At 42.2% G+C, this 24,799-nt stretch overlaps 1 protein-coding gene across 2 annotated transcripts in view; it reads left to right on the top strand.

The window, feature by feature from the left end:
• CREB5 (cAMP responsive element binding protein 5) overlaps positions 1-24,799 on the top strand; it is a 338,565-nt gene that overhangs the window by 260,913 nt on the left and 52,853 nt on the right. For both annotated transcript variants that reach the window (XM_080386500.1, XM_080386501.1), the window contains 2 exons: positions 3,473-3,599; positions 5,745-5,855. In XM_080386500.1, the coding sequence (XP_080242626.1) occupies positions 3,473-3,599; positions 5,745-5,855 (238 nt within the window). The remainder of the gene's footprint in view (positions 1-3,472; positions 3,600-5,744; positions 5,856-24,799) is intronic.

Raw genomic sequence — 24,799 nt, 5'->3', positions numbered from 1 at the left:
ACTTTTATTGGTGGCAGGAGCGGTGCAGACTTTTCAACAGAGGGTCAACCTTGAAGCGCAAGGTTTCTCTGACTGCTCTGCACCTCTTTGCAAAAACACACTTGGGAACGGACTAGCAGGAGCGTAGCAAGAAAAAATACCTGAAGTACTGAGGATTTTTTTTCCTCTAGCCAAGTGTCAAGCACATGCAGAGCCCCAAAATGAAGCAGCATTAAAGGTGAAACCGGGGACAACAAGGAGGCTTCTTTGCCATTTTAATAAATACCGATAATTCCCTTTTGCCCAAGTCCCATATTCCCAAACTCATTAAAGCAATTTTGGAAATTTTTTTGGCTCTGGGACATATAAACAAAAGTCAAACCATGTAGTCCCTTGAGAATCACTTGCAGAAATTGCATAGGTCAGGCCAGAATAAGTTTCTGTCAAACAGCCTAACACCTAAGCTTATTATGAAACTGGTGAATTGTACAAAGGGTCTGTATGTGGGACAGTCTCAGAATGAATAAAAGGTCGGTGGGGGCTGTTGTCATGGTACTTGTTTTACTTTGGTCCCAGTGAAAACTCAGGTGATGTTTTTATTGAGTGCATTGCTCCTGTTAGCCAGCACAGTTCCCGTAGGCTGTGTCTGAGCTGGTGGACCCAGAGGGCTTCAGGGCCCCAGCAGGCGGGTGGGTGGGTGGGTGCACACCTCAGTCTTGTCCCGGGACAGGCGTGAGTGCACCAGTGCTTTCTCCTTTCCTGCCCACTCTTCTCTGCCTGCTTTCCTGGGAGGGCACCCAGGGTGCACCCCCAGCAGGGACCGTAGCACACTCTGTTCTGCTCCTCAGCTGCCCCAGCACGGGGGTCTCAGCCCTTCTGTCGGGCAACCGTCACAAGGACTTTCCAGTATGAAACAGGGAAGATCCGTTTGAACTTGCCTGTTGCTTTGCAGGGCTGTAGCTGCGGTGAGGATGGGCTGGTGGGGAGTGGAATCTGCTTGTGGGGGTCACCACAGCCTCTGGAAACGAAACCGAGATAATTCCCTTCCTCACATCCTGCCTGGTACCTCCTCACTTTTTTCTTTCCAAAGGGTCACCGGATCTTGCTTTTCATGCTGTTTTGACCCTGTCCTAATGACTTGTCAGTCCTCTTGTGTGGACGAGTGCCGGTACGTGGAGCAGCTGTGTTTTAGGTGGAGAGTAGGATGGGTCAGGGACCGTGTGCTGTAAGTATGTTTTCTGAGCTCATTTTTCCTGCCCTACATCCATTCCACTTACAGCACCTCCAGAGCTCCCCAGGCGCAGCCTTGTGCTGAGCTGACCATAGAGTCCCCTACCCCAGAAGCTGATTCATGCTCCCTCACAGAACTCCTTGCACCCTCTCACAATGGTACACCGTGTATTTAGGAGACGTTGTCTTGAGTTTCTTTGGGGGGGTGTGGAGATGTAAAGTACATCACATTACTCCATCAGCAGATAGCCAGGGAGGCATAGGAAGAGCTTCTTGTCTGCGTCTGAGATACATTTGTTGTTTTGGTTTTTTTCTCCCCCTTCTGAATGAGGACTGTATGTGTCGAGGAGGATTTTAAAAACATCCTTCAAAACACAGCCCTTTTCTCTCCATGGAGAACCAAGACAAAAGGATGGGTTCAGTTGTGTGCAGCTGCTAAAGAGAAGAAGGCAGCTGAGGGCAGAGGGATGGGAGTAGCAGGGGTGTCTGGGTACGAGGGGGTAGGCAGGGCAAGGACTTTGAGGTGGCATTTGTTGGGACAGAAATGTTTCTGGGGGGAACGGGCTTGAAGAGAGAAGGATGGAAGGACTGAAGGTCTAAGGATGGGGAGTACTGGGGAGTTTTAGGGAAGAGGGGATTAAGTGGTTTGAGTGCTGGGCAGAGGAGGATGAGACTTGTAGGTTAGAAGAAGTTGGGCTTGCCGTGAAACAAGCACCTCCACTTTGGGAACCTGGATGTGGTGTCCTCCATATGGGATGTCTGTGAATTCCATTGCTCACAGCTGTTGGCCTCTTTGCTTGCTGTTAGATAAATGGAACTGACAGCTGAAGGTAGAGGAGGTGTGTATGTGTTCATGATTGCCAGTATCGCTTACAGTTGGAGGGGCAAGAAGTAAAGCCCCATCATTTGGTGTGACGTGGTTCAGACCACACGGAAGAAGTGGCTGTCTTCCCCCTTGCAGCTCTCAGGTTATGACTCTACTTCCCTGACTGGACCAGCGCGATTTCGAGGCTTTTATGGCTAGTTGTGGATTCATCACCGAATCAAAGTGTGCGTCTGCCAAGGCTGAGAATCGACCCTGATGTTTAGAGGCTCCAAACGTCTTTCCATGCTCCCCCCTGCAGAGGCCATTCAAGGTCCCAGACTATGGCCCCTTCTCTCCCGTCCTTCTCATAACTTTAGGGGTATCTCTTCTGACTAATAAACAATGTAAACCACATACTATACTAGAGAGCATCCTGCTCGGTGAGAATTTAAAGTACTAACTTGCACTAGCAATGTTTGTTGAGATACTGTATGTGGAAGCGTTCTTATTTTCATGCTTTTTGAAATGGTAACAAGTTGTATTTACCCCAAACTTCAAGCAACTCATACCTTCTTCAAAACAAAACAAAACAAACCAAAAGAAGCTGATTAATTTAACTAACTCCCAAGACCACACTCTTAAAGGCTATTTTCAAAGAGCAGTCCCAGCTTTGTTTAATCCATTTATTTTATGATTCTTCTCCTTTGTGAGTGGGCCTGCTTTCTCACGTGCACTCTTTTCCCTGTGCTGTACTTAGAAAAATCCTTCTAAATCTTTTGAACTCATTTTGCCAAAATAACTCACTCTGCTTTTTTATAGTCCGTACTTTTTGCCTTTACAACCTACTTAATCTGAATGTAATTTGGCTAATTTTCTTTCTTTTTTTTTTCCATTTTCTGTGCCCTGGTGACATGCTAACTTGTAAAATCAGGAATCGCTTTGGAACAGTTTCCCAGGCAGGAATATCAAGAGTGAGATGAATTACTCATTTTAAAGTAGTTTATTTACAGGTGATAAAATTTCAACATTAATTTTAAGTGTCACATTTTCTGTCATAGTCTGCAAAACTATTATCCAGATATTTTTGTTCCTGAGGGCTGAATTTACAGCAATGCACTGATGCAGCATGCCAGGAGATTTTCCTGCTTTGTCTGTAGAAACCTTTTGCTGGCCACTGTAAGATGCAGAGGTGCGTAGACCGAGATGGCTGTTAGTATTACATTCGTGCTCTGTCAGATCAACTATCCTGGTGCTTTAACTGATAAATGGCAGAGGGAAGGTGATTCATCTCTTTCTGGAAATCTTTCTGTTCTACTCATTTATGCAGGAGAGGACAAATGCTGGATGGGCTTATCTGTGCCTGCTTGTCTAGAGTTGCCTGTGCATAGCGATGGCTGGCACGGTAAGGCTTGTTTTGGTCTCCATAGCCCGTGACACCTTTCTTTCCTTTTCTCCTAGGCCTGTCCCAGGTTCTCTGTCCTCACTACTGCACCTACACAACCGACAAAGACAGCCTATGCCTGCCTCTATGCCTGGCACCCTGCCCAACCCTACCATGCCTGGATCTTCTGCTGTACTCATGCCTGTAAGTTTTCTGGTTTGGGTTTTTCGTGGGGGAGGAAGGTTGGTTTTTTGCTCGATTCAGCCTATGCAGAGGTGAAAGTGTGCTGAATTTTCTAAAACGTCAAAGTGTAACGAGTTAAGGAAGCTGGACTTCTTTCACTGCTTCATCTTACACAGGAGCATTTCTGGTGCAATTAATGGCATGTTAATTAGTATGAGAGTGGTTAGAAATGGTTTACATGAGACTACAGTTTCTGGTTCTCACACTTAGTCTTGTAGGTGAGATCAGTATGTCTGCGCTGGAACAAAAAGATTTTTCTGAAGTCAGACAAAACTGGAAAAGCCATGTACATAAGTTATGCCAGCGAACTCCAAGTAATCCTCTTGTTTGTGGGAGATAACCAGCTAACAAGAAAGAAATGTAACTTACTTTTCTGGCCCAGTAACTTGCACTTAAACAGAATTCACTCATGATTGCCGCTCATCTTACACTCATTTCTGCAGAGGTGGGAATATTTCCCATCTTCTGGGAGACCAAGGGGTGCTTTGCAATTATATCTTCAAATTTTTGAATTATTTTAACAACCCTTTCAATATAAAAGGTTCAGGCAGATTAGGGGTGGAGATGAGTAAGGATAGTGCAGGGGAATGGGGATTGGGAAAGGAGAAGTTTCTGTTTCGTTCCATGGTGCTTGGTTTGGAAGACGACCTGAGAGCGATTGACCATGGGAGGGAGGAAAGCACTGCTTGTTCTGGCTTTGCTGGAGCAAGGAGGACACTCCACAGGGCTACAAAGATTCAGGGTTGGCTGCTTTTTGAGCAGTCATTAATAAGTTATTAACTCATAACTTGTCAATAAGGCTCTCCTGGAATATGAACCAGGAAGTTCAATGAAAATAACATATGTCACCGTGGGCAATTTTTTTCCCGGCATGATTCCTAAGGGACCTGAAATGGAGCTAACATCCTGCTTCACTGTAAGCTCAGGGCCTTTGGGTTGCTGCGGGGGAGCCCTTTGGGCAGCTCTGCTTGCAGACAAGCAGGGTGCTCAGTCTGAGGGTCCCAGAGGTGTGAGTGCTGTCAGTGCTGGCTGCCCTGGCTCCAGCTCCTGCCCCACAGCCCTCCCGAAAGGTCTGCAGAGGAGGTGGCGGTGGGAGCTGATCCTGCCCCATGGGAAGGGTGAGGGTCCCTGGCAGAGGCAGCTGCTGCCTGCCAGTGAGCAGTGGCCTCTTGTCCTCTCCCCCAGGCCCAGCACCCATCCATTCTTGCTGGGATCCTGGAGGGTAGGAGTCAATACCTCACCACAGAGCACAAAAACTAGCTCCCCTCCTTGGAACTGCTCAGGGGGATCCAAAAGCTTCTTCCTTGTATGAACGAACGATTCAAGGGATGGCCCAAAGCAAGGCAGGGTGCGCAGCTCTCGCGAAAGCGGCACCGTAACCCTACTTACCACCCCTACCAATGAGCAGGGTAACAGGGCTTGCCTCTTTTCAGGGAAGGCACCCCAGGAAATTATTTCATCTAGACCTTACTGCCATTAGTTTGTCGTGGAAATCATATCCCCCCTGCCCCCCCAGCCTAGTGAGATTAGCTTGCAGAAAGGGCTCTGAGAAGCCGGGAAGAGTTCTGCTTTGTGTTTTGCTATCTCAGCAGTACATGAAAGCTTCCTTTACAAGACATACGGAAAACTCTTCTCAGCCGAGCGGTTTGAGTGAAGGAAAAAGAGCCAACTTGTTTTCCATATACTCAAGATTATAGATTTTTATTTATGTTTTTAACAAGCTAAGTTGGGCTGCACTGACAGGGGAAGCTACGACTTTATACAGTGATGCTTTTAAAACCACTTAACTCCGAGTGTTGTTATACTGGAAGGGAGAAAATCATTACAAAAAAGTACAAACCTGGGTGGCTGGTACATTTGTTTAGTAAAGAACCCTTTTTCTGTATAATTGGCTGTGAGTTTTCAGGGCCGATTCTGATGAAACACACGCCTGTGTGCATACACACATGCAATTCACGACACAGATTGTTATTTTTCCAGTCATGACTTGAAGAAATAAAGCTGAGTCCATTTAAATAGAAACCGAGCATAAATTCTTGCAAATGTCTTCAGATGTTTTCAAAGCTTTTTTTTTTTTCTTTTTTGCTTTTCTTTTTGTTTTAAAAGATGGAGCGACAAATGTCAATGAACTCTAACATCATGGGGATGCAGGGACCGAACCTCAATAACCCGTGTGCTTCACCTCAAGTCCCCCCAATGCATTCAGAAGCCAAAATGGTAAAAAGAGAATTTTTTTTTACAAAATCTTTTCTTTTCTTATATTGCTCTTGCATACTGGTTACCCAGACAATGGGGGATGTAGCCAGACACTGCTTACTTCATTCTTAGTCATATGTTATACTCTTTTTTAATATGCTGCAGTAAATCGCCTTTGTGTCTATGAACTTTCAAGATGCTCCTAGTCCTAGCTGAACTCTTCGTGAGAAGGAACTGAAGTGAAGGGTGGGTTATCTGATTCGTACTGTGCTAAATAAGACTTTTGGTGCAGATTAGTGGAATTTAAGCAGATGGTCCGGCTAGTTCTCTGATGGTGCCTGTGCTCCACAACTTGGCTTGAAGAAAATTGACAGTTAACAAAGAGTGAAGTAAAAAGCAGTGGAGTCTACATAGTCTTTGTTTTTTCCAGAGAGGTGCATGGTCTGTTAGAGTGATGGCAGTGTTAGAAAAGCAGACTGAACAATGTATATAAAACTGAGATATTTTCTTTTGCTTGAGTGCAACAGAGGTGTTGCATTAAAAAGAAGAGTCAGAATTTGGACAAAAATAATGTATTTATACAAGTGAAATGTCGTAGTGTTTTTTAAAGTTGTTGTATGTCTTGTTGTATGTACAAAGTCAAGGCTTCTCGGGCGTATGTACTGGTATAGGATTAATGTAGGTAAGCTAAACTATAAGTGGGCATTTGTGAGTTTTCCCCAGCTTTATATGCACTGTCATGAAGGCATTTGGCACTAACAACCCCTGGAACCGAGTTCATCAGTGTAGAAACACTTAGGCTTTTTCAGTTTCAGAACTGCCATTTGCTGGCTAGTGGAAATACAAGGACAGGAGTTTAACTCTGTAGGATTTTTATCCTCTCCAGATAGCTCATCCTAGTGGAAAACAGGAGTAACTTCACTGAACTTCTTTCAGTGGCATTTCGCCAAAGTAAAATTGTCATAAGTGAGAGAATGAAATCAAGCCGACGAAGATTAAGCAACCACATGTTTTTATATATTTCTACTTTGCATGGCTGGTACAGCTTTTAAAGTTGTTGTCATCTATCCTGAGGCAAAGAAAAATACCATCTTGTCTATAGGTATGGTGCGTGCAAGAGATTCTGGATTAAGAGCAACAACGTATACAAGTTTATTCTATCCCTGTTTTCTTAGACTGGATAGGTCATGCCTTCGCCTCACTGTTGGTCTGGGTTAGGCTGTTAACCCAACCTCTGTTAACACCCCGTCTGAAACCACACTCTGTAAACATGCAGCCAGTTGGCCAGAAGAAAAGCGATCGCCAAAAGCGCTGGCTTCCCCAGCCAAGGAAAACCTGTGGTCAAGGGTTCTCTCTCTGCTGTACCACACGGTGACGGTGACATGCCAAATGGCAACAGCATCTGCAGCAGAGCTTGTTAAAAACTTTTTGGAATAGGCAAGTGTTTTTTTCAACGCAAGCATAGATGAGCCAAGCTAAATACTCCTTGGCTGAATAAATCTAAAACTGGCATCTGTTTTGGGGGCTAAAGGTTCTGGAGTTTATGCTCCCCCTGCACCCCCTGCCTTTTTTTTTACTGGAAGTGTGAGGCTACTTAAGAACAAGATTAAATTATTGGTGCATATGGTGAGAATTCTTTGCTTTAATGGCTGAAACTGTACATCAACACAAATTACTTTTTAATCTGCATAAGCAGGTTTTGTCCCTAAACCTGACGCATGAAGGCATGGTTCTTTCAGACAGAAATTGCGGTTGGTTCCAAAGCACAGTGTGGGGAACGAGCAGCGCCTTGCTGCTCAGGGGCTTTCTGCCCCTCTCCAGAGGTGGAAAAAAATCCACACGCGTTAACTCTTAGGAGTAAAAGGCATCATTCAGAGCTCCAGAACCTTTCTTCTTTTGAAATACAAGTGTTGTGTTTTTTTTAATATTCTATATTCTAGTTTTAGACTTTGTTTCCATGTGAGCACACGTGTAATGCAAAAGGCCTCTTCGTTTAGCCACTGCTTTGAGGAATACGAAGCTATCAACAATACTCTGCCTGAAGACGAAGCGGAAGAAATGTAGGAAATATTCAGAGAAAAATTATTTCTTATGCGTAAGCTCATGAATTTTAAATCAGGATCATCTGTATTACAGGCATGTTTGTTCTTATTTACTATTTCACTTTGCTTCGTGCTCAAAGCGTGAGACTTCACATACTCTGTTGACTTTTTTTAGAAAGCTGAAAGTGAGGGTGCTTAGTAGCTTTCTGGATTGCATCCTGCATTAGGAAGGAATTTCAGATTTCACTGGATTCTGCTAATGCTGTTACTGCTGGTGCATCCAGCACTGCTTATTTTCTCTTTGGCTGGCCCCATTCTGTGAAGACTGTATGTCTTGAACACTAGACAGTTGTCTAAGCTGCTTGTAGCTAATGCCTGCAGTAACTGGAGAAGTTTGGGGGACTTCAGGTCTGATTCATCAGCCATGGCAGGTGGATCAGCATTTTCTTTGTGCCTACATGAGAGAATGCAGGACAGGCTTCTCTAGATGTGAGACCAAATCATTCTGGCCTCATGAAAGTATGTACGTGAGCAATGCAAGCATGATTTGGTATGCAGCAGTCCTAACAATATTTGGTGACATGGGTGACTTAATTTGCTTCTGTAGAATCAATAGGAATAAATAATATCTGTAGGGATGCTGTGTGACGCCAAGTGTTTTCGAGAAAGCGGACAGGTGGCAAAAGTTTGACACCCTTGATCGGTTCATAATCAGTTTGTAGTGGGAAATGAAAGCCAGTCTGGTAAATACATGCATTGTCTGATATACACATCTACAGATGCATATAGAATATATGTTGCATTAATGTTAAGTTTGTATAATAAGCAATTTATTTATCTATACAATTTTAATCAGCTTGTATTACCTGGCATTTATGGAAAGCCACACTCTGCCACCCGAGGTGCTTGTTTCCTGCTTTAGTTTTTTTTCAGGAGAATGTTCCTTCAAATATTGAAGTATTGTAGATGACATCCTGGAACTGATTTAATTTATCACAACAATCTCAGTTTCCCTCACAGTGTGCCTCTCAATCAGGTTATCACCTAATGCTTTAGAACTGTCCTAGTAAATGAATGAGTGAACATCTAAATCAATACTGCTTTCTTCTTAGATTCAGAGCTGAGTGGATAAAACCTTTATGCTGCCCACCAAAAACACACATTGATTTTGTATTAAAATATATTGCATTGATAAGTGGAGAAAACATATAGCTCTAAGTGTACGTGGTAAAAATATGCAGAACAGCATGTGTAGCATATTAACATGTGGTTCAGTAGGCTGAGAATATTATGAACTCGTAATTGTTGGTGGTGCCTTTGCCTTAATGCCCTGCTTACATGCAGTTTGGTTTTGCAGTTTCAGAGTATTCAAGGTTTTCTAACTCGGAAGTGCAATACCGTGTGGGTTACTGGAGTGAAAGATAAATAGTGTGCACTGAACCACTGGAAGGCTGTGTGACAGCAGGTCTTTTTGGTGGAGCTGATGCCTCTTTATCTGAATTTTGCAAGGCATTGATCTTTACCTGTAGAGATTTATGAGCTCTGAAAGGAGGTATAAAAAGCAGGTTGGCAATGAAAATAATCAAACTTAAAAATACGGTTTTCCATTTGACCTATTAATTTTTTTCTTTTACCCTCTCCATCTGCCCCTTGCTGGGTATGTAGTTTTATAAAATTTAAATAAAATGTAATATGGGTGACTGGGCTATGCCTGCCTTCCTGACAGAATCTGCATGGTTCTTTAAAAAAGAAAAGAAATTATTTCCGTGTCAGAACTATGCAGGGTTGTGGGCTATTGTTTTTGCCTTGTATGCGTTATTAGGTTGAACAGTAATAATAAGAAAATGAATTTGAAAGTGTCTATCAGATGTAAGAGTGACAACGTAACCAGAGAAGAAAAGTAATAAACCAGTAATGAGCATGTTCCTAATTATAATGGTAAAATATCCACATTAACTGAACCTCATAATTTACCTAAGAACACTGGACAGCTTTGGCGAAGGAGGAAGAGAGAGGTGAAAGAAATTGCCGTTAACCAGTTGTCATCAGCACTCATTTTTTAATTATTTTTTTATATATAGATATATTTTGATTTATTTATTAAAAAATCAGAATTTTTATTCAGCTTATGGGAGTGAAGGGTCCAGATCCTACTGGTGGCTGTGAAAATCCTGGTCCGAGCGTCGCTCAGCTCTTCACCCCAGCAGAAAGACAGGGCTGGCTGCAGGGACCTGGGTGCATCTTGTATGGCTGTCGGACAGGCACTGCTCGCTTTTGCCAGAAACACAGCACGTCAGACAAGTGGGAAAGGCTCGGCCACCAAGGTGGTCAGCTTTGCTTGGGTGCAGACTGGGGTCTGTGTTTGGGTGGAGTCTTCTGCTGCTGCTTGTGTTACAAATAATGTGTGTTTTGGCGCCCGTGAGCTGTGACGGTGCAACTAGTGCAAAGGGAGAAATGGCTGGAGTAAGCTCCTACCCCTAGCTCTGGGTCTGGTACTCAGCTCTGCCGCTGCAGCAGCCATTGGATGCAGAAACAGGAACGCTGCCCTAACAGCAGTGGTACCCTGGGACAGCCGGGGGCCTTAAGGACATCCCACCCACTGGGTACCAGCGCTGGGCTCAGGTTTGCAGGATTTCCATACTGATTTCAGGTAGGAGCCTGGCGCAGGCACTCCGGGCAGGATCAGAGCCACCGAAGCTCTAGGTTTAGCTACGTAACACTTCATGACTGAAGGTATTTTGTTAAATATAATAAATGTCTTGAAGTCCGTGTCTTCCTATCAAGCTGGCTGGGTAAGCAGTCACTTTAGTAGAGCAGCATGCATTGCTTCAGGGCCAGAAGGCTTTTCTTCGCATGGGTTCTGGACTACTGAGCAGAAAGAAATATGTCACATCTCTGCAGAGCTATCAACAGCAATTGCTCATCTTGTCCTTCACAATAAAGCAATGAAAGCAACATTAAAAAAAAAAAAAAAATAATGTGCAAAGCAAAGCCTTCCAATATAAAAAAAAAAAAAAAACAGCTGTGGTAAAATTTCCTGTATTGGTAACTGAGAAGTGTTTTCAGGGAAGGGACTGCTAAATAGTTAAAAACCACGGTGCTTCTGCAACTGTTGACAAAACTCGCTGTTCTGAAATTGTATCTCCTGTAACATTTGTGCTTATGTTTTAAAGTCCCCAAAGCCAACCTTTCAGTGTGTTCCTGATCGACGCTTTAAAATCCTCCCCGGGCAGTAGCTTTGCCTGCAGACAGTATGCCTTACTGTGGATTAAGGTATTATCATGATGGGTGAAGCTAATCATATTTTTTGTTTACTGAAACAGGACCTTGTACCCGTCATGCCTAAATCGTGGATTATGAACTAGACTGGGTAGGAACTAATTCTTCTTAGGCTGCCAGTGGCTCAATAAGTGCAACAGAGAAGCAAGGCGGTTCGGTTACTCATAGCTGCTGCAAATACGTGCTGAATATTTGATCTTGCTTCTCCCGAGTGCATACAAATTGCGTTGCCTGTTGCAGACACAAGTTGTAACAATTCCTTGCATTTTTCTTTCTTTGTGTCACTTTATCCCGCAGTGATCTTATCAGCATTATTTCCCTAGAAGAACTTGGATTTTTATTGTTTTGTTTGCCTTGATTCAGCTGGGTGTTAAAATGACCTCGCTTTCTCCCCCACCCACCAGCCCTCACCCTTTCTCTGTCCCTCTGTTTCTCCACCACCCTCTCTTTCCTCAGAGGAATTACCGTCTTTGTAGATTTGTTTCTTTTTCTCCTTTTCCCTTCAGTGTCCACCCTGATTTTGTAACCATAGCAATAATTGAAATACAATCCTAATATTTGCTTGCTGTAGCTGTCGTGTAGCCCGGCGCATGAACTGCTGACTTCTGTGTATTGTGAAGTTTTGAAACCTAAGTTAGATGCATCCGTATATGTGAGGGCGACTTCTTTGGTGCCAAACTGTCCCTTCCAGAAAAGGTTTTGTTGGTGTGAAGTTGTGTGTCAGTAGGAGCTGCTGCAAGTAAAAGCAAGTCCTTATGGTAGCGAAGCCAGGGAAAAAGGAAATTATAAAAATAAAACCAAGGTTGTGTTACAGGGAAGTTCTGCTTCGCATAGATACATTTCAGTCTTTTGCTTGGAATATGTACAGCTTTCACTTTCCAAGATTTTTGCAAGAGCCATGAATAATGGAAGTTGTTTTGCACTTCAGGCTGTTGCACACTGAACCTGGGCTTTGCTTGGGATGCACACGTGCCTCTCGTGACACACCGTGGGCTTTGGGGCAACGGGGGTGGCGTTACACACTTTACCAGCTCCATATTTTAACCACTGAGGACACAAGAACTGGAAGCAGAATTCTCATGGCGATAAATCTCTTCGTTATGGACAGGCTTAAAAAGCATTTTCTGAAAACTGTGCAGTAGCTAATGAAGCAGTTTATTAATTATGATAGCATTCCTGTGAGATAAATAATTTTAGACTGTTGAACTGAGAGAGAAAAGTGAAGTGACTCACTAGAGGCCACACAATTTATCAGTGGAAGAGCTGAAACAAGCACAGAAGAATTTCTGGCTGTCACTTCCAGAAAACACAACTTCTATCCGAGTAAAATTTATGTATATGTATTTTTTCAGGTTAATATTGATTATTTTAACATCGGTATAATTGTTGAAATGTACTGATATGGTAACATCAGTATAATTGTTGAAATACAGTGTTTTCCCAGCACTGGGGAAGTAATGGGGGGACTCGGCTCCTCAAACTTAGGGGGGTACACACTCAAATTCAGGATTCCATTCCAAATGAAGGTGACAGTTTGTGTTTGGATTTAATACCCCTGAAATTTCCTGAACTTTACTGATGAGATTTTGGCACAGAATGACAAAAATTAACTGATCTTCTGCAACTTCTGTCATCTGAGATGATGGAAGCCTTGTGAGATCAGCTTCCCTGGCATCGTGGCTTTCACTGAAATCTCAGGAGAGCACTTACTTTCACATAATGTCAACCATATCCAAACCAGGACTAACGAATACCCCTACAGAGCTCCTTCTAAGATCACAGGCATATTTGAAATACTGCTACAAGCTGTGTTCCGTCTGAGGAAATGCTCACAGCATTTGTTGTTTCTTCTGTCAGATATGGCCAGTGACACTTTTCAGTGGTGGGAGAGTTATATACTGTCTTCCAGATGTTCATTAGTGCAACTTCTCTTATTTATGTTCAGAGAATTATCAAGGAGGTGATTTAAAAACTGGGACAGGCTCAGTCTCCCACCCTGGAAACACTTACGCAGCAAACTTTGCTCCACTTGCGGTTTTTACTAGCAAACTGCTGGCCGGTAATGTTTATCAGAGATTTTAGTGTACGAAATGCTATGAATAATCTTCCCAAATGTGCTCTGTAGTCGCACTGCATGGGATGTAGTGTAGTTGGTCATGTCCTCTGCACTCTGTATCTTCCTTACGCTACAGCTACTGCGTAGCCCACCTTACCGGACCCCACAGGGGACCTGAGCAATCTTTGCTCACAGGTTGTTCCTCACATGCCAAGGACTGATTGCAATTTCTCTGGCAATGTAGGCACCTCTAAACTGCTGTGCTTTAGATAGTTTACTTCATTTTAAGTCACTTATGTTACAAAGAAGAGAGCAAAATACTTGCTATAACTGGAATAATTTCCCATTGGTATTGCAGAGGCAAGGGGAAGATGGACTTTACCAACTAAAGATGAACTTTAAAGATTTGACTAAAAGACTGTCAATCTTTTAGGAATATAATTTAATTTATGCAAAACCTCCCTCTTCATCACATCATGGATGTGCTATTTTTTCTATTTTGTTTATTAAAGTCATAGTGAAACCAACTCATTATCGTATTGAAAAATGTTCTAAAAATCTTATTTTAAGATAGTATGAAATTCTTCATTTAGTAGCAATATGAGTGTAAAAGTACTTTAATTTAGGATTGTTACCTTCGTTATACTAGGTTTTCATTCATGAAAGCTTGATCTTAAAATTATGTTGTAAAAAAACAGAAAGCTTTTGCAAAATAGAAAAAAAGCAGCCAGGATTGCTGTAGCTTTGTTTTTCAGTATACTGGAAATGATTTAAAACAAAATAGCCACCTTTTCACTGCAGCTCCTCTCTCCCCTCCTCTCCTCTCCACTTCAATTTTCAAAAATAAGTGTTCAGAAAGAAAACAAGCCCCATAAGCATCTCAAGAGATAATTTCACACTCCTCTAGCTTTAAAATATCAGAAGCAACATTTTTGACATAGTCAAAGATCACTTTTAGGATTTAGCCCTGATCCTCAGCTGCTGTAAAACTGTATAAAGTCACCGACTTAAAGGAACTGTGTGGTTTTTGCATCAACTGAGGACGTAGTTTATACTTCTGAATGTCAAAATTTTCCTTTAGGCAGGCTCTGGCCCTTCCACGGTTTGATACTGCCAGGTAAGCATTTTGTTGGTTTTGGCTTTTAGTTCGAATGTTAAGGCTTTTATTTAGAATACACTACATATTTGCCTCTTCTTTCTGCACGCTGGCATTTTGCCAACTCTGCCAGCATCTTATATGAACTTTTTCCGATTAAATTTTTCAGTTCTGCTTCCGATAGATGTTCATTACATAATAAAGATAAATTATTTTCTCTAAGCCCTAAAATAATGCCAGGAGATTTTTATAATTGATTCATCATACCAATCACCGGAAGTTTTTTGACTCTCCTATATCAGTCAGTCACAGGTATCGGTACCTGTCCCTAATGGTTCATAATGAAAAACTGCCAGATATTTCTTTCAAACTGATGGATGATTCATGTTGTTACATTTAGGCCACATTATTCTGGAATGTTTAAATTAGACTAAAAGCCACCTCTGAGTATACATGTGCAAACATAGAGTACATTTTTAGTTTCCCATCTGGAAATACATATAAAGTCCAGGGCTGTTTTCAAGTCGCAAGAAATATTGTTATATTTTTATTATGGTATTTCAGTTCACACTCATACTAATATGAAAAGTTTAGTAATGGCATATCCTCAATACTGCCCTCAAATGCCAAGGTTACACATGAAGCCCGATGGGATCTAGCAAATGTTTAAACTTTTATTAAAGCCCAAAGCCCAAAATAGACTTTACTAGACCTGTACAAATTATTTTAAATTATGTAAATATTTTTAATATGTCTGGCTTCTGACAGAACACCACTATACACCAAAGTATGACATTTGCCTTACTGTGCCAACATTTTGCTTTTTTTTTTTTTTTTTTTTTTTCTTCACAAAATACCTAGCATCATTACTGGATATGACTAGAGTCTGCTTTATGTGCTGCTTGTGGTTCAAGAGAAATATATGTAAAGAGGATGGACTGTGTTCCCCGACTGTTAACAGAGGTTCTTTAGCATGAGGTTAAGCGTGAACTTTGTTTTGGCTGCCAACATAGCAGCCAGGAGATACCCAGGTAAGGGTGGATGCAGTCCTGATCTGCTTTCCATCTGATGGACGAGTGCAGCTGCTCTGAAGGCTGGTGTTGGGGTGCAGTTGTGTGTGTGTGTGTGTGTGTGTGTGTGTGTGTGTCAGAGAGAAAACTAAGTGTTTGGGGTTTTGTAACAGATACTGCTCTAATTTTATCTTCTAGGGATCCTCTTAACTTAAAAATCATGCCAAAACATTCATATCTGGATGTGTACAAAATCTGGCCTCTCTGGGTACTTCATTTAAACAAGAGGCAGTGGTAGGTGATAGTAACAGCTAACAATCTGAAGAGCTCCAGCTTTGTTTGTCAGATGTCTGCAGGTGTGCCTGTTTGTGCACATGTACATTTGTGTAACCTTTTTTCTCTTCCGTGGTTTTGGTGGGATTTTTACCTTCTTCATTCCATGCACTGTTAGTGTGCAAGCATAATGTTATTGATGCCTATTTGGCTAACTTTGTCCATCTGTTTATTTGTGCATTACCTTCTCTTTTGTTAAGAAACCACTTTTCCTGAAGTACTTTAGAATGGTGAAGAACAATAAGAATCTGAAAATCCACGTGTGTTACCCAAACCCTACTTATTAACATTTAGGATGACTACCATTTGCACAAAGAATGGGAAATTTGTTCTGCTACATCAATTTGCAGAGAGTTGTCAGTCTTCTAAATTATGTTAGTGGTGGATTAGTTTGATTGGAAACTTGATCCAAGCAATGTTTGAATTAGTTGCATAAAGAGTTCCCAGAGGTAATCTAGGGTTTATGCGAAAACTGGTATAGATCTGCATCAGTACTGAGAATCAAAATAGGAATGAATTGCCCTTGGTGAAATTTGTGGTTACTGGAATTGTACAAGGATATGCAAATCCTTCATTTCAGAAAACAAGGTACCTTGATCCCATTTTAAACATTTTAGAAAGTAAAACTCCCCTTTCTACTACACTTAAAATTCAACATGTGTTTATGCTAGTCTTAGTAAAACTGATACATATGATGCTAGTTTAATACCACCCATGAAAATCCAGATAACATGGCTGTGACTTCTAGTATCCATCCTGCATGTGCTTTCCTCCTAGAGGAGTAGCTTGGGTACCCCTAGGGCTCCTGACCACCACAACCTGGGCAATGACCAGCTGGAAGAAGTAGCTCTGAATTTCCTCGCTTGCTCCCGTCTTTGGTTTGTCCCCTCCACAGTGCAAACAACAGAGACCATGCACATGCATTTCTCTGGAGCATGTGAGACCTTTCTGCAGAGATTTTTAAGGTGCGAAGCTCTTGAGTTGCATGTGTGAAGGGGATGATAAGCAACCAGGATTAAGTCCTGGATGTCTTTAACCAGAGATGCTGAGGGCTACGTTTCCTAAGGTGTCTGTCTTTCAGAAGAACACTGCCAGCCTCCTGGCAGGAGAAATGATGTGCACATGGCTGGAAGACGGCATTTGCCTGCAGCTGTGGGCTGCCTGCAGGTCCATCTCCATCCTTTGTTTCTCAGTGGGCCGTCAGCATCACAGGTGATGAGCCGGTATCCAGGCAAGGCTGATGGTGACAGCAGGTACGCCAGCAGCCTCCCTGCAGCAGCCCAGGCGAAAGGCAAGGAGAGGAGGCTGGCAGCCCCCATCCAGGCTCCACACACTTCCAGCGTTGATGCTGGGCTGCCATGTCCAGTGAGGAGAGAGGGTCCGCAGTCCTAATGCTCCTGAAGCGAAGGGGCGTGCGTATGTGCTGTCTCTGCAGGGCGTAAAGCAGGACCCCTTTCCCTTGGTGTTTCTAAAGCACCCTGAGAGCCCTGTTCTCGCCAGCAGACATCTCCTGCCCCTTCCTGAGCCTTGGCAGAGCGTAGGCAGGTGCTGGTGTTGGGCTTTGCGTTCTGTGGGAGCACATGCAGGACAGCTGGCAGTGCCTCTGTGTCTCTGTGGCTGCTCCTCTTTGAAGGAGAAGACCACCCAGGACACTCCCCCAAGTCCCTCTCCTCTCCGTTTCCACAGCCAGTAGGTAACGTTAGCATGGTATCAGTGAACGCTGTACCTGTACACTTGAATCTCCACGCAGCATTTAATGTATCTCCCGTAATAAATTATGTACTTCAAGGAGCAATAACAATAGTTGAGATTCTTGAGACGAGAAGAGTCACGTTACCAGAAGTACCAAAAAGGCTGATTAAAATTAAATCGTAGCAGACAACAGTTGTGTTACAAAGGAAGGCTCAATTACAGCCAAGTCACTTTCTTTGCTAACCTCTGACTTATTTATTTCTCCTGCATGCTGCAGTCTGCATACTCTTTCTGGTTGTAATGAGCATTAATTGATTAGCTGGATCTATGAAGAGCTTGAGCACTCGTAAGTACTATCCCAGTGGGTACACAACTAAATAGTTTATGAGGTAATTAGTATTTTAATGCCTTTTCTAATGAGCCTTTTCAGTAATGAAATCTCATGAGAACATTATTGGTTCATATATATTTCTTCAGACAGAACAGAAGGTAAGCTAATGCTATTAAGAGATTTTAAAGCTAGTTTATAAAATGGTTTTTAGTAACTTATTTTTGAACACTTGCCTTGGTTCATTTTGCTTTATTAAAAAAAAAAAAAAAAAAAAAGCCATTTTAATTTTTCCCACTGCTCTGCCTCTTGCACTCCTCTCTCCTGACAGAATTCTTAAACTGTACTGCAATTTTGAATAATTGGGATAATTTCTGAGGCTGCTACCCGATCCTCGAAGCTCAGCTGTAAGTAAATAATACCATACTGTCTGAGCATGTTGTTTCAGATGTGTTCTCATCCTGGAAAAAAAAATAACTCTGTGCCTGGCTGCACAGTGCCTCGGATTTATGACTGTGTCAAGTTTGAGAGAACGACCAACCTCTACAAAGCTTTTCAATGTCAAGCCGAGCTCTATACTGAAGGCTCAAACGCAGCACGGAGCTTGCGAGCGTGCGGGCAGTCTTACTTCACCTCCTCCTTCAGGTTCTTTGGACGTACCTCATTTTACCCAGGTTTAACCCGTAGCGGGAAGGACAGGTCCTGTGCCTTGCATTTTATTTCTCTGCTGCTGAAAAGAAGATGTGGCAGACAGCTTTGTCGGGGAGAGGTTTTTCAGTGTACGAATGGCTCATTTTATCACTGGCCATGGGGACCATACTTGCTTTTTGTTCTCTGGAGGTCGCAAGGTATCAACATTTTTATGTCCTCATGTGTTAGGGCTCACTTCTTGCAGCTGGGAAGCGCATTCTTGTCCTGAGTGGGACTTGGACCCACAATTTAACAGCAGATAGCAATGCTGTGAAACAACTCGGGCCAGAGACTGAAGCATGTATGTTTTGGAAACCTGTTTCATAAATTAGGTTTATGGAGTATAGGTGATGTATGCCTTAAAATACTTCGGAAACTTCATTTTAAGTTAGGGATGTACAAACCCTATTTAACATTAGGAGCTGTAGCAGTGAAACTGTAAGAAATTCCCCTATACAGATCTCATTATGTAATGTAAGATGTAATGAGCCTAATTCATCCTTGGGGTGTCTTTAATGGTGTCAGCACAGTTTCACGAAGGATGGATTTGGCCTGAGGACACCACCACCATAAAACCTGACTGTCTTCCACTGGTATTTCTCTCTCTGTCTCCAAAGCTTTACTGAGTCCTATCACTGTGATATATTAATAACCTAGTCCTTTTTGATGACTCTGAAGTTAGTAGTAGTATGTGTGATGTTTTCTTCAAATAGGTATGAAGAGCTACATTTTCAGTTAGGGTAACTTTAGAAGTCCCCTCCAGAACATAAATGGTGTCCTTTGACGTCATGTATTTGACCTTGCTTGTGATACCATGCATTAGCAATGCTTAGGAGGTGAAGAACACCCAGTGCTGACCACTGCTTTCCACACTGCTTGCCATCTCCACACCCTTTTGCAACATGAGGCCCAACAGCAAAGGCAAAGCGAACGCCTCCTGTGTCAGCTCCTAACAGCACCTGCAGAGCCTCAGGGTTTCGGTGCTAACCCGTGCGGTGTGGTGGAGCCCTCTCGTTAAGGCATAGTCAGACACACTCTTAGGGATGGAGGCTGAGCAGCCTAATGTGTTCCCTCAGTTGAGACGTGGTAGCTTCTTGTGTCGATGTTCGTTGTCTGTGTGAAGTGCAAAATAAGTCAGATTTGCGTGCGTTGCCTGCCGAGGTGAGCCAGCCACCCCAGCTGCTCTGAGACCCTCTGCACGGTCAGCAGCCCAACAGGCTGCGCCCACTCCAGTGCCCGGAGAAGAAAGTTCAAGTGAGAAGGTGCACATCAGGTTACCAGCCCAAGAGCAGAGGAAAAATATCCTTAGAGAAATATTTTGGTTTCCATTCTGGAAACTTCATAGAAGATGTTTCTGCTCTGTATTCAGAAGCTTCTGTAGGGGAGAAACGATCCGTGGGCTGTCTGAGCGTAGGAGCTCCGAACTGTCTGTCTCTGCTGGCCTTTGGACTGCACTAAAACCATCTCTGAACACTAATGGAGCACAGTCAGAATTACATCGGGGTGGTAGGAGACCAGTTGCTAGATGTTGCTTTTGATTTTGGTACTATTTCTTTTAAACTTGAAACGGGCTGGAGTTGTTTTGCTCAGTTTTTCAGAGACTTTATTTGTTTGTGCCTCCTGAGTCATCACCTGTCTCTGCCAAGACTTTATTACATCTAACAAAAGGTATATTATTGATGCACTATGGCATGCACAAAGCCTTTCTATGAACGTCGCTGGACATGTGCTCTTCCCAGATTCATTTTGCTCCATGTCACTGCTCACGAGCAAGTCCGTGCTCTGAGCTCTGCGCTGGCAGTGTGTAAACGCTGAGCAAGCTTTGACACCTCATTGCCTTAAAAGCTCAGCGTTCTCAGCTTCTGATGCGTTTAGATCAGTCCTACCTTTCATTCTGTAATAACACGTATCATAAATAACACACACACACACATATATATAGTCTCTTTGGTGATTTCTAAAAGAACAGTGGAGAAGCAGGCACTGAAGAAATGTCTTGCCTCTATAAGAAATACTTGGAAAGAGCAAAAGGGCCTTAAAAGATAAGTTTGACACTTTCTATTTCTTTCTTCTCCTTGTGTGTACCATGAGGTCATGATTAATGGCTTTGGTGATGTTTGGAGGGCAGAAATCACTTGTATGTTCAATGCAGGAAGACCTCTGAATTGGCGGTGCCCAGGGGAACCGGCAGCTCCGGGTCTGGAAGGACCCATGATGTCATCTCATGTGGCCAGGGGGATGCAGCTATTACTTCTTTAGGCATTATTCTTGGATAGCACTAAGGTGTGTGGGTTTTTTTGGCCTCCAAACCACATTAATTCTGCCCTGAGCAATGGAAAGATTCCCCACCCTCAGGGTAGGCTGTTTAGGATGGGGGGGGAGCCTTAATGTGCAGGGGCAGGGGGCTGCTGGGGGTGTGCATGCAGTGGGACAGGCAGAGAGGGCTCTGGACTTTACAGATCCACTTGTAGCGATGCAAACTTGAGTTCAAAGGAACAGGAACCTGTGAATGAAGTTTACTTGAAATAAAGGCACTATGCGATAGAGAAACATACACGGTAGAGAAATAGGATATTTTGACATTTATTCGTGGCTTTCCCGTGGTGTCTTGGGCTGTATAAACTCACTTCTATTGTCTTAGTGAAACCCTAGATTCCCTGAGGCCGTAACCGTGACTGGAATTTAACTTCTTTTGCTTTGACGAATGGAGAGAAAAAGTAAATGTATTACACTAGTGTAACTCCTGTCAATTCCATGCATAAAGGAATTAAGAACAAATACATAATTTAAGAAATTACGGACAAACTCATAATTTCCTGACAATTTCCTCCCAAATTATGTGCATTTTGAGAATATATATTTTCTATATAGAATGAGTGGAGCTGAATGCCTTCTTCAGTCCTTTTGTTTCAGTAAAAGAAGATGCTGTTGAAGACATGTTGGGTAGTCTGTCTGGTGTCATTGATGAGTTCTGCAAGAGATACGCTATCTCCATTTGCTTTTAAGCTAAATGAATACATTCAAAAGGCATGGATAATTTAAGTGTCTTATTATCAGTATTTTCTTAATTTTCTTACAACATCCTAAACTTTAATTCAGAATAATTGTGTGTTGTATTTGCAGTTCAATTTAGATAATACTTGCTTATGTTTACATATTGGGCCTGGCTAATAGATGGCAGATATAGAGTGAAATTAAAACACAGAGAACCCAGACAAACATCCCAGTTCACAGTTAGACTATGATTCTTTGTGCTTCTTTATAGTGTGATTTCAGAATCTAATTAAGCAGATGCTCAAACGGTTTGGGGAATCAAGCCTTAAAATGCTCAGTTAAATTACTTTTCCCTATCAGCATGAGCTTCAGTGTCAAAAGATAAATTTACAATAAGGAACAAATATTTAGGACAAAGAGTATGACATAAATGAAACCACCTCAAAAAGTCAGAAATAAACAGTTAACAACACAAAGCACAAACTGGAAATGTAGGAAAGTACAGTGTATCTTACTACAGAGTTGCCTGTTTTGAAGAAGACCGAGCAAAGGATATGCTTGAATTTCATCAGTTCTGAATTGTTTTCTGGGAGTATGCTACTATTTCGTATTTAGGCATTAATCTCATTAGTAAGTTGGAACATTTCATTTCCCAGCCCTATCAGTCACATTCCAGTCAAAAATTTGTCCCAGTGCATTTTTGGGGATGGGGAACAGCTAGTGGCGTATCATTTAAACTAAGTAGGATGAATATCCTAGTCGATGTGTAAATAATGTAAAAATCAGGGATGTCTTACATGGTTAAGTTTCTTTATTAATATCACTGCTTTCACTCACTAACAGTGTTTCTTCTGAGCAAAGAAAAAAAGATTTCTGGATTTGTAAATGAAGCTGAAACCACGGGGTTCGCAGTACGAGGGCCACCCCGAGTACAATGTCCGCATTAAGCTTTGCTCCTTGCACAGAAGGCTGGAGCTGCCTGCCAGAGCTAATGAATGGATTCTGACTCCGCCACATTAGGCTATTACCAAATACAAAGGCTGGTCACAAATTATAGTTTGTCTGATGGCTTCAGATATAAGCATTAGACAAACATTTGCCTAACAGTAATAATTAGTCAGCAATAGAGGCAAGTTTTACAGATTGCTTTGGAGCACTGAGGCAAATGTGGCTTTCTGTGGGAAAAAGCCTTCTCCTGTCTAGTGATTCATAAAAAGCAAAAAAGGGTGCTTTAGTTACATCTCTTTTAAAGGTGAGGCGAAACCACAGCGTTTCTTCAAAAATTAAATAACCTCAGTCTTTACTGCAAACACTGTAGTGTTTTAGGAGTACTACTTTTCCTTAATTAAACAACAACAACAAAAAAATCTTACTGGAGAGTTGTTCCTGGCTTGGATTAGGATCATGCTTGCACAGATACAGTGCTTCACTGAGTGGATTCTTTTTAGCTTAAACCTTAACAGTTAAATTAGAGGAAAACTCATAACTGGCGCAGATGAGCTCAGCAAATCACCAGGCAGCCTGGGCTGCTAAGATGCTTTCGTTCTTTAGCAATGAACTCATACCTTCGGCTTTTGTATTCTCGGGGAGAAGAATCCATAGTTGAGAGAACTACTAGAAACAGGATGGTTAAATGAAGCCCAACAGTAAGCAATTCGTGTTACTGAAGCATGTCACTGAAACTTGGCACAAGCGCTAGCTCTGAGCTTGTGCTGAGGAATGGTTTTAAGTGCTTGTCATCCCATAGATACTGCTGCAAATGTTCTGTACTGCCTCTCCTTTCCTGCGCTGTCTGGGAGAGTGAGTACAAGAATAAGTCTATGCGTTTTCATTTGTTTGACTTTTGAGTTTTCTGTGCTTGGGTTTCAGTAGCATGGCTATCTCAGATGAATGAGGTTGTATCCCTGCCAGGAGAGATGCAAAACAGCCCATTACTTCATTGTGTGGTTGATTTGCTTGTTTGTTTTAAAAGTTTGCATGTACTGGTGAATGCAAGGGGATGATAGCATCTAATAATCGTAGTGCTGGCAGGAGCGATGCAAGCTCACCCATGCAGCCTGCCAAGGTACCTCTACTCTGGCTTGTAACACCTTTTTTTTTTCCAGCGGTTGTCCTGCTGCCGTAGCACAGACCCAGTGAGCAGCTTCAAAATGCTCACAGCTGGCATATGCAGTGAGACCACCGATTTAATTTTCCTTTTGATGTGATTAGTTTTTGACTGCTAGGTTGGCATCTCTCGTGCCAAGGTATTTAACAGGGGGTTCCTGCTGTGAAAGTCCCCGTTTCCACTTTTGTGCTGATGCAACCAAAGGGATATTACTCCTTCCCCAAACTGACCGTTCTGTGGAATATTTGAGAGGGATCTGCCAAGAGCAGGAGGTATGAATAAATGAACAATTGCCGGTAATCCCTGCATTGCAGAAGGATGGGCTTGATTGCTTTCTGTTTACAGGCTTGTGTCAATGGTGCAGAGAAATGTGAGAATGTCCTAAAAAAGCGGGTTATAGTTTCAGTGTGTGTAGTTTGCTTCAGCAACTGTCGTTCTACAGTTCCAAGTATTAATTAAAGGTATGATGATGAGGGCTTCCTGGGGTGCCCATATCCTTTCAGCACGGGCTCAAGGCATGGTAAGGACTTCAGTGGGGCAGGCTGTTACGGTGGCTTCTGTGATCTGGGGCAACAGAAGATGGTTGCTCATTAAACAATCAATTTTTTTTAAGGATGTCTTTACCAATGTTTATTAAAATACCTGTAATTACTAAATTATCTCATTAGTTAAAATAATCCTCCAGATTATTTTCTGTTTACTTAGTTGCTAGGGGTACCTAGTACATCAATATGTGTAGAAGTGTTCAATGAGATTGCCAGATTTTTTGAAAGATAAATAGTTTTACATGCTTCAGAAGTAGACTCCAATTGGCTAAGGAATTGGCCAAAGACTAAAAATGTGACATCATTCTTGGCAAGTGATAAAGATATATTTTTGTTAACAGACACTATATAAAAAGCACACTATACTACTTCTAAGCAAAAATCTGTGTCTAAGAATAATGAAATGTCTTTTAGTTGAGAATCGTTTTTAAACGAAATGCAATTTACTAACCAGTCCTGTGTGAGTCTGCTTAATGCAATTTATTTGTTCTTTTATGTATTTTTTTATTTAAATACAGTTAATATGTATGACATATGAATACTTTTAAATCAATACCATTATTTAGCAGATAAATATAATTATTGCCTATTAATTCTTCCATCAAATCCATGTTTGTGTAATAGACATACAGTAATTGTCTTCTCGAATCCAATCACATACTTCAACTTTCAGCAATTATGTTTTAACTTAATTCCAATGACTGATTAAAACCATGTGTATTCAGGTTTAGATAGATGTGCTTACTATGGGATTGTTAAACCTGCAGAAAATATGTTTTTAATAATCCATTAG

This window comes from Falco punctatus (assembly GCF_963210335.1).
Source record: "Falco punctatus genome assembly, chromosome: 4".
Taxonomy (NCBI): domain Eukaryota; kingdom Metazoa; phylum Chordata; class Aves; order Falconiformes; family Falconidae; genus Falco; species Falco punctatus.
This window is presented reverse-complemented; position numbering and strand designations above follow the sequence as displayed.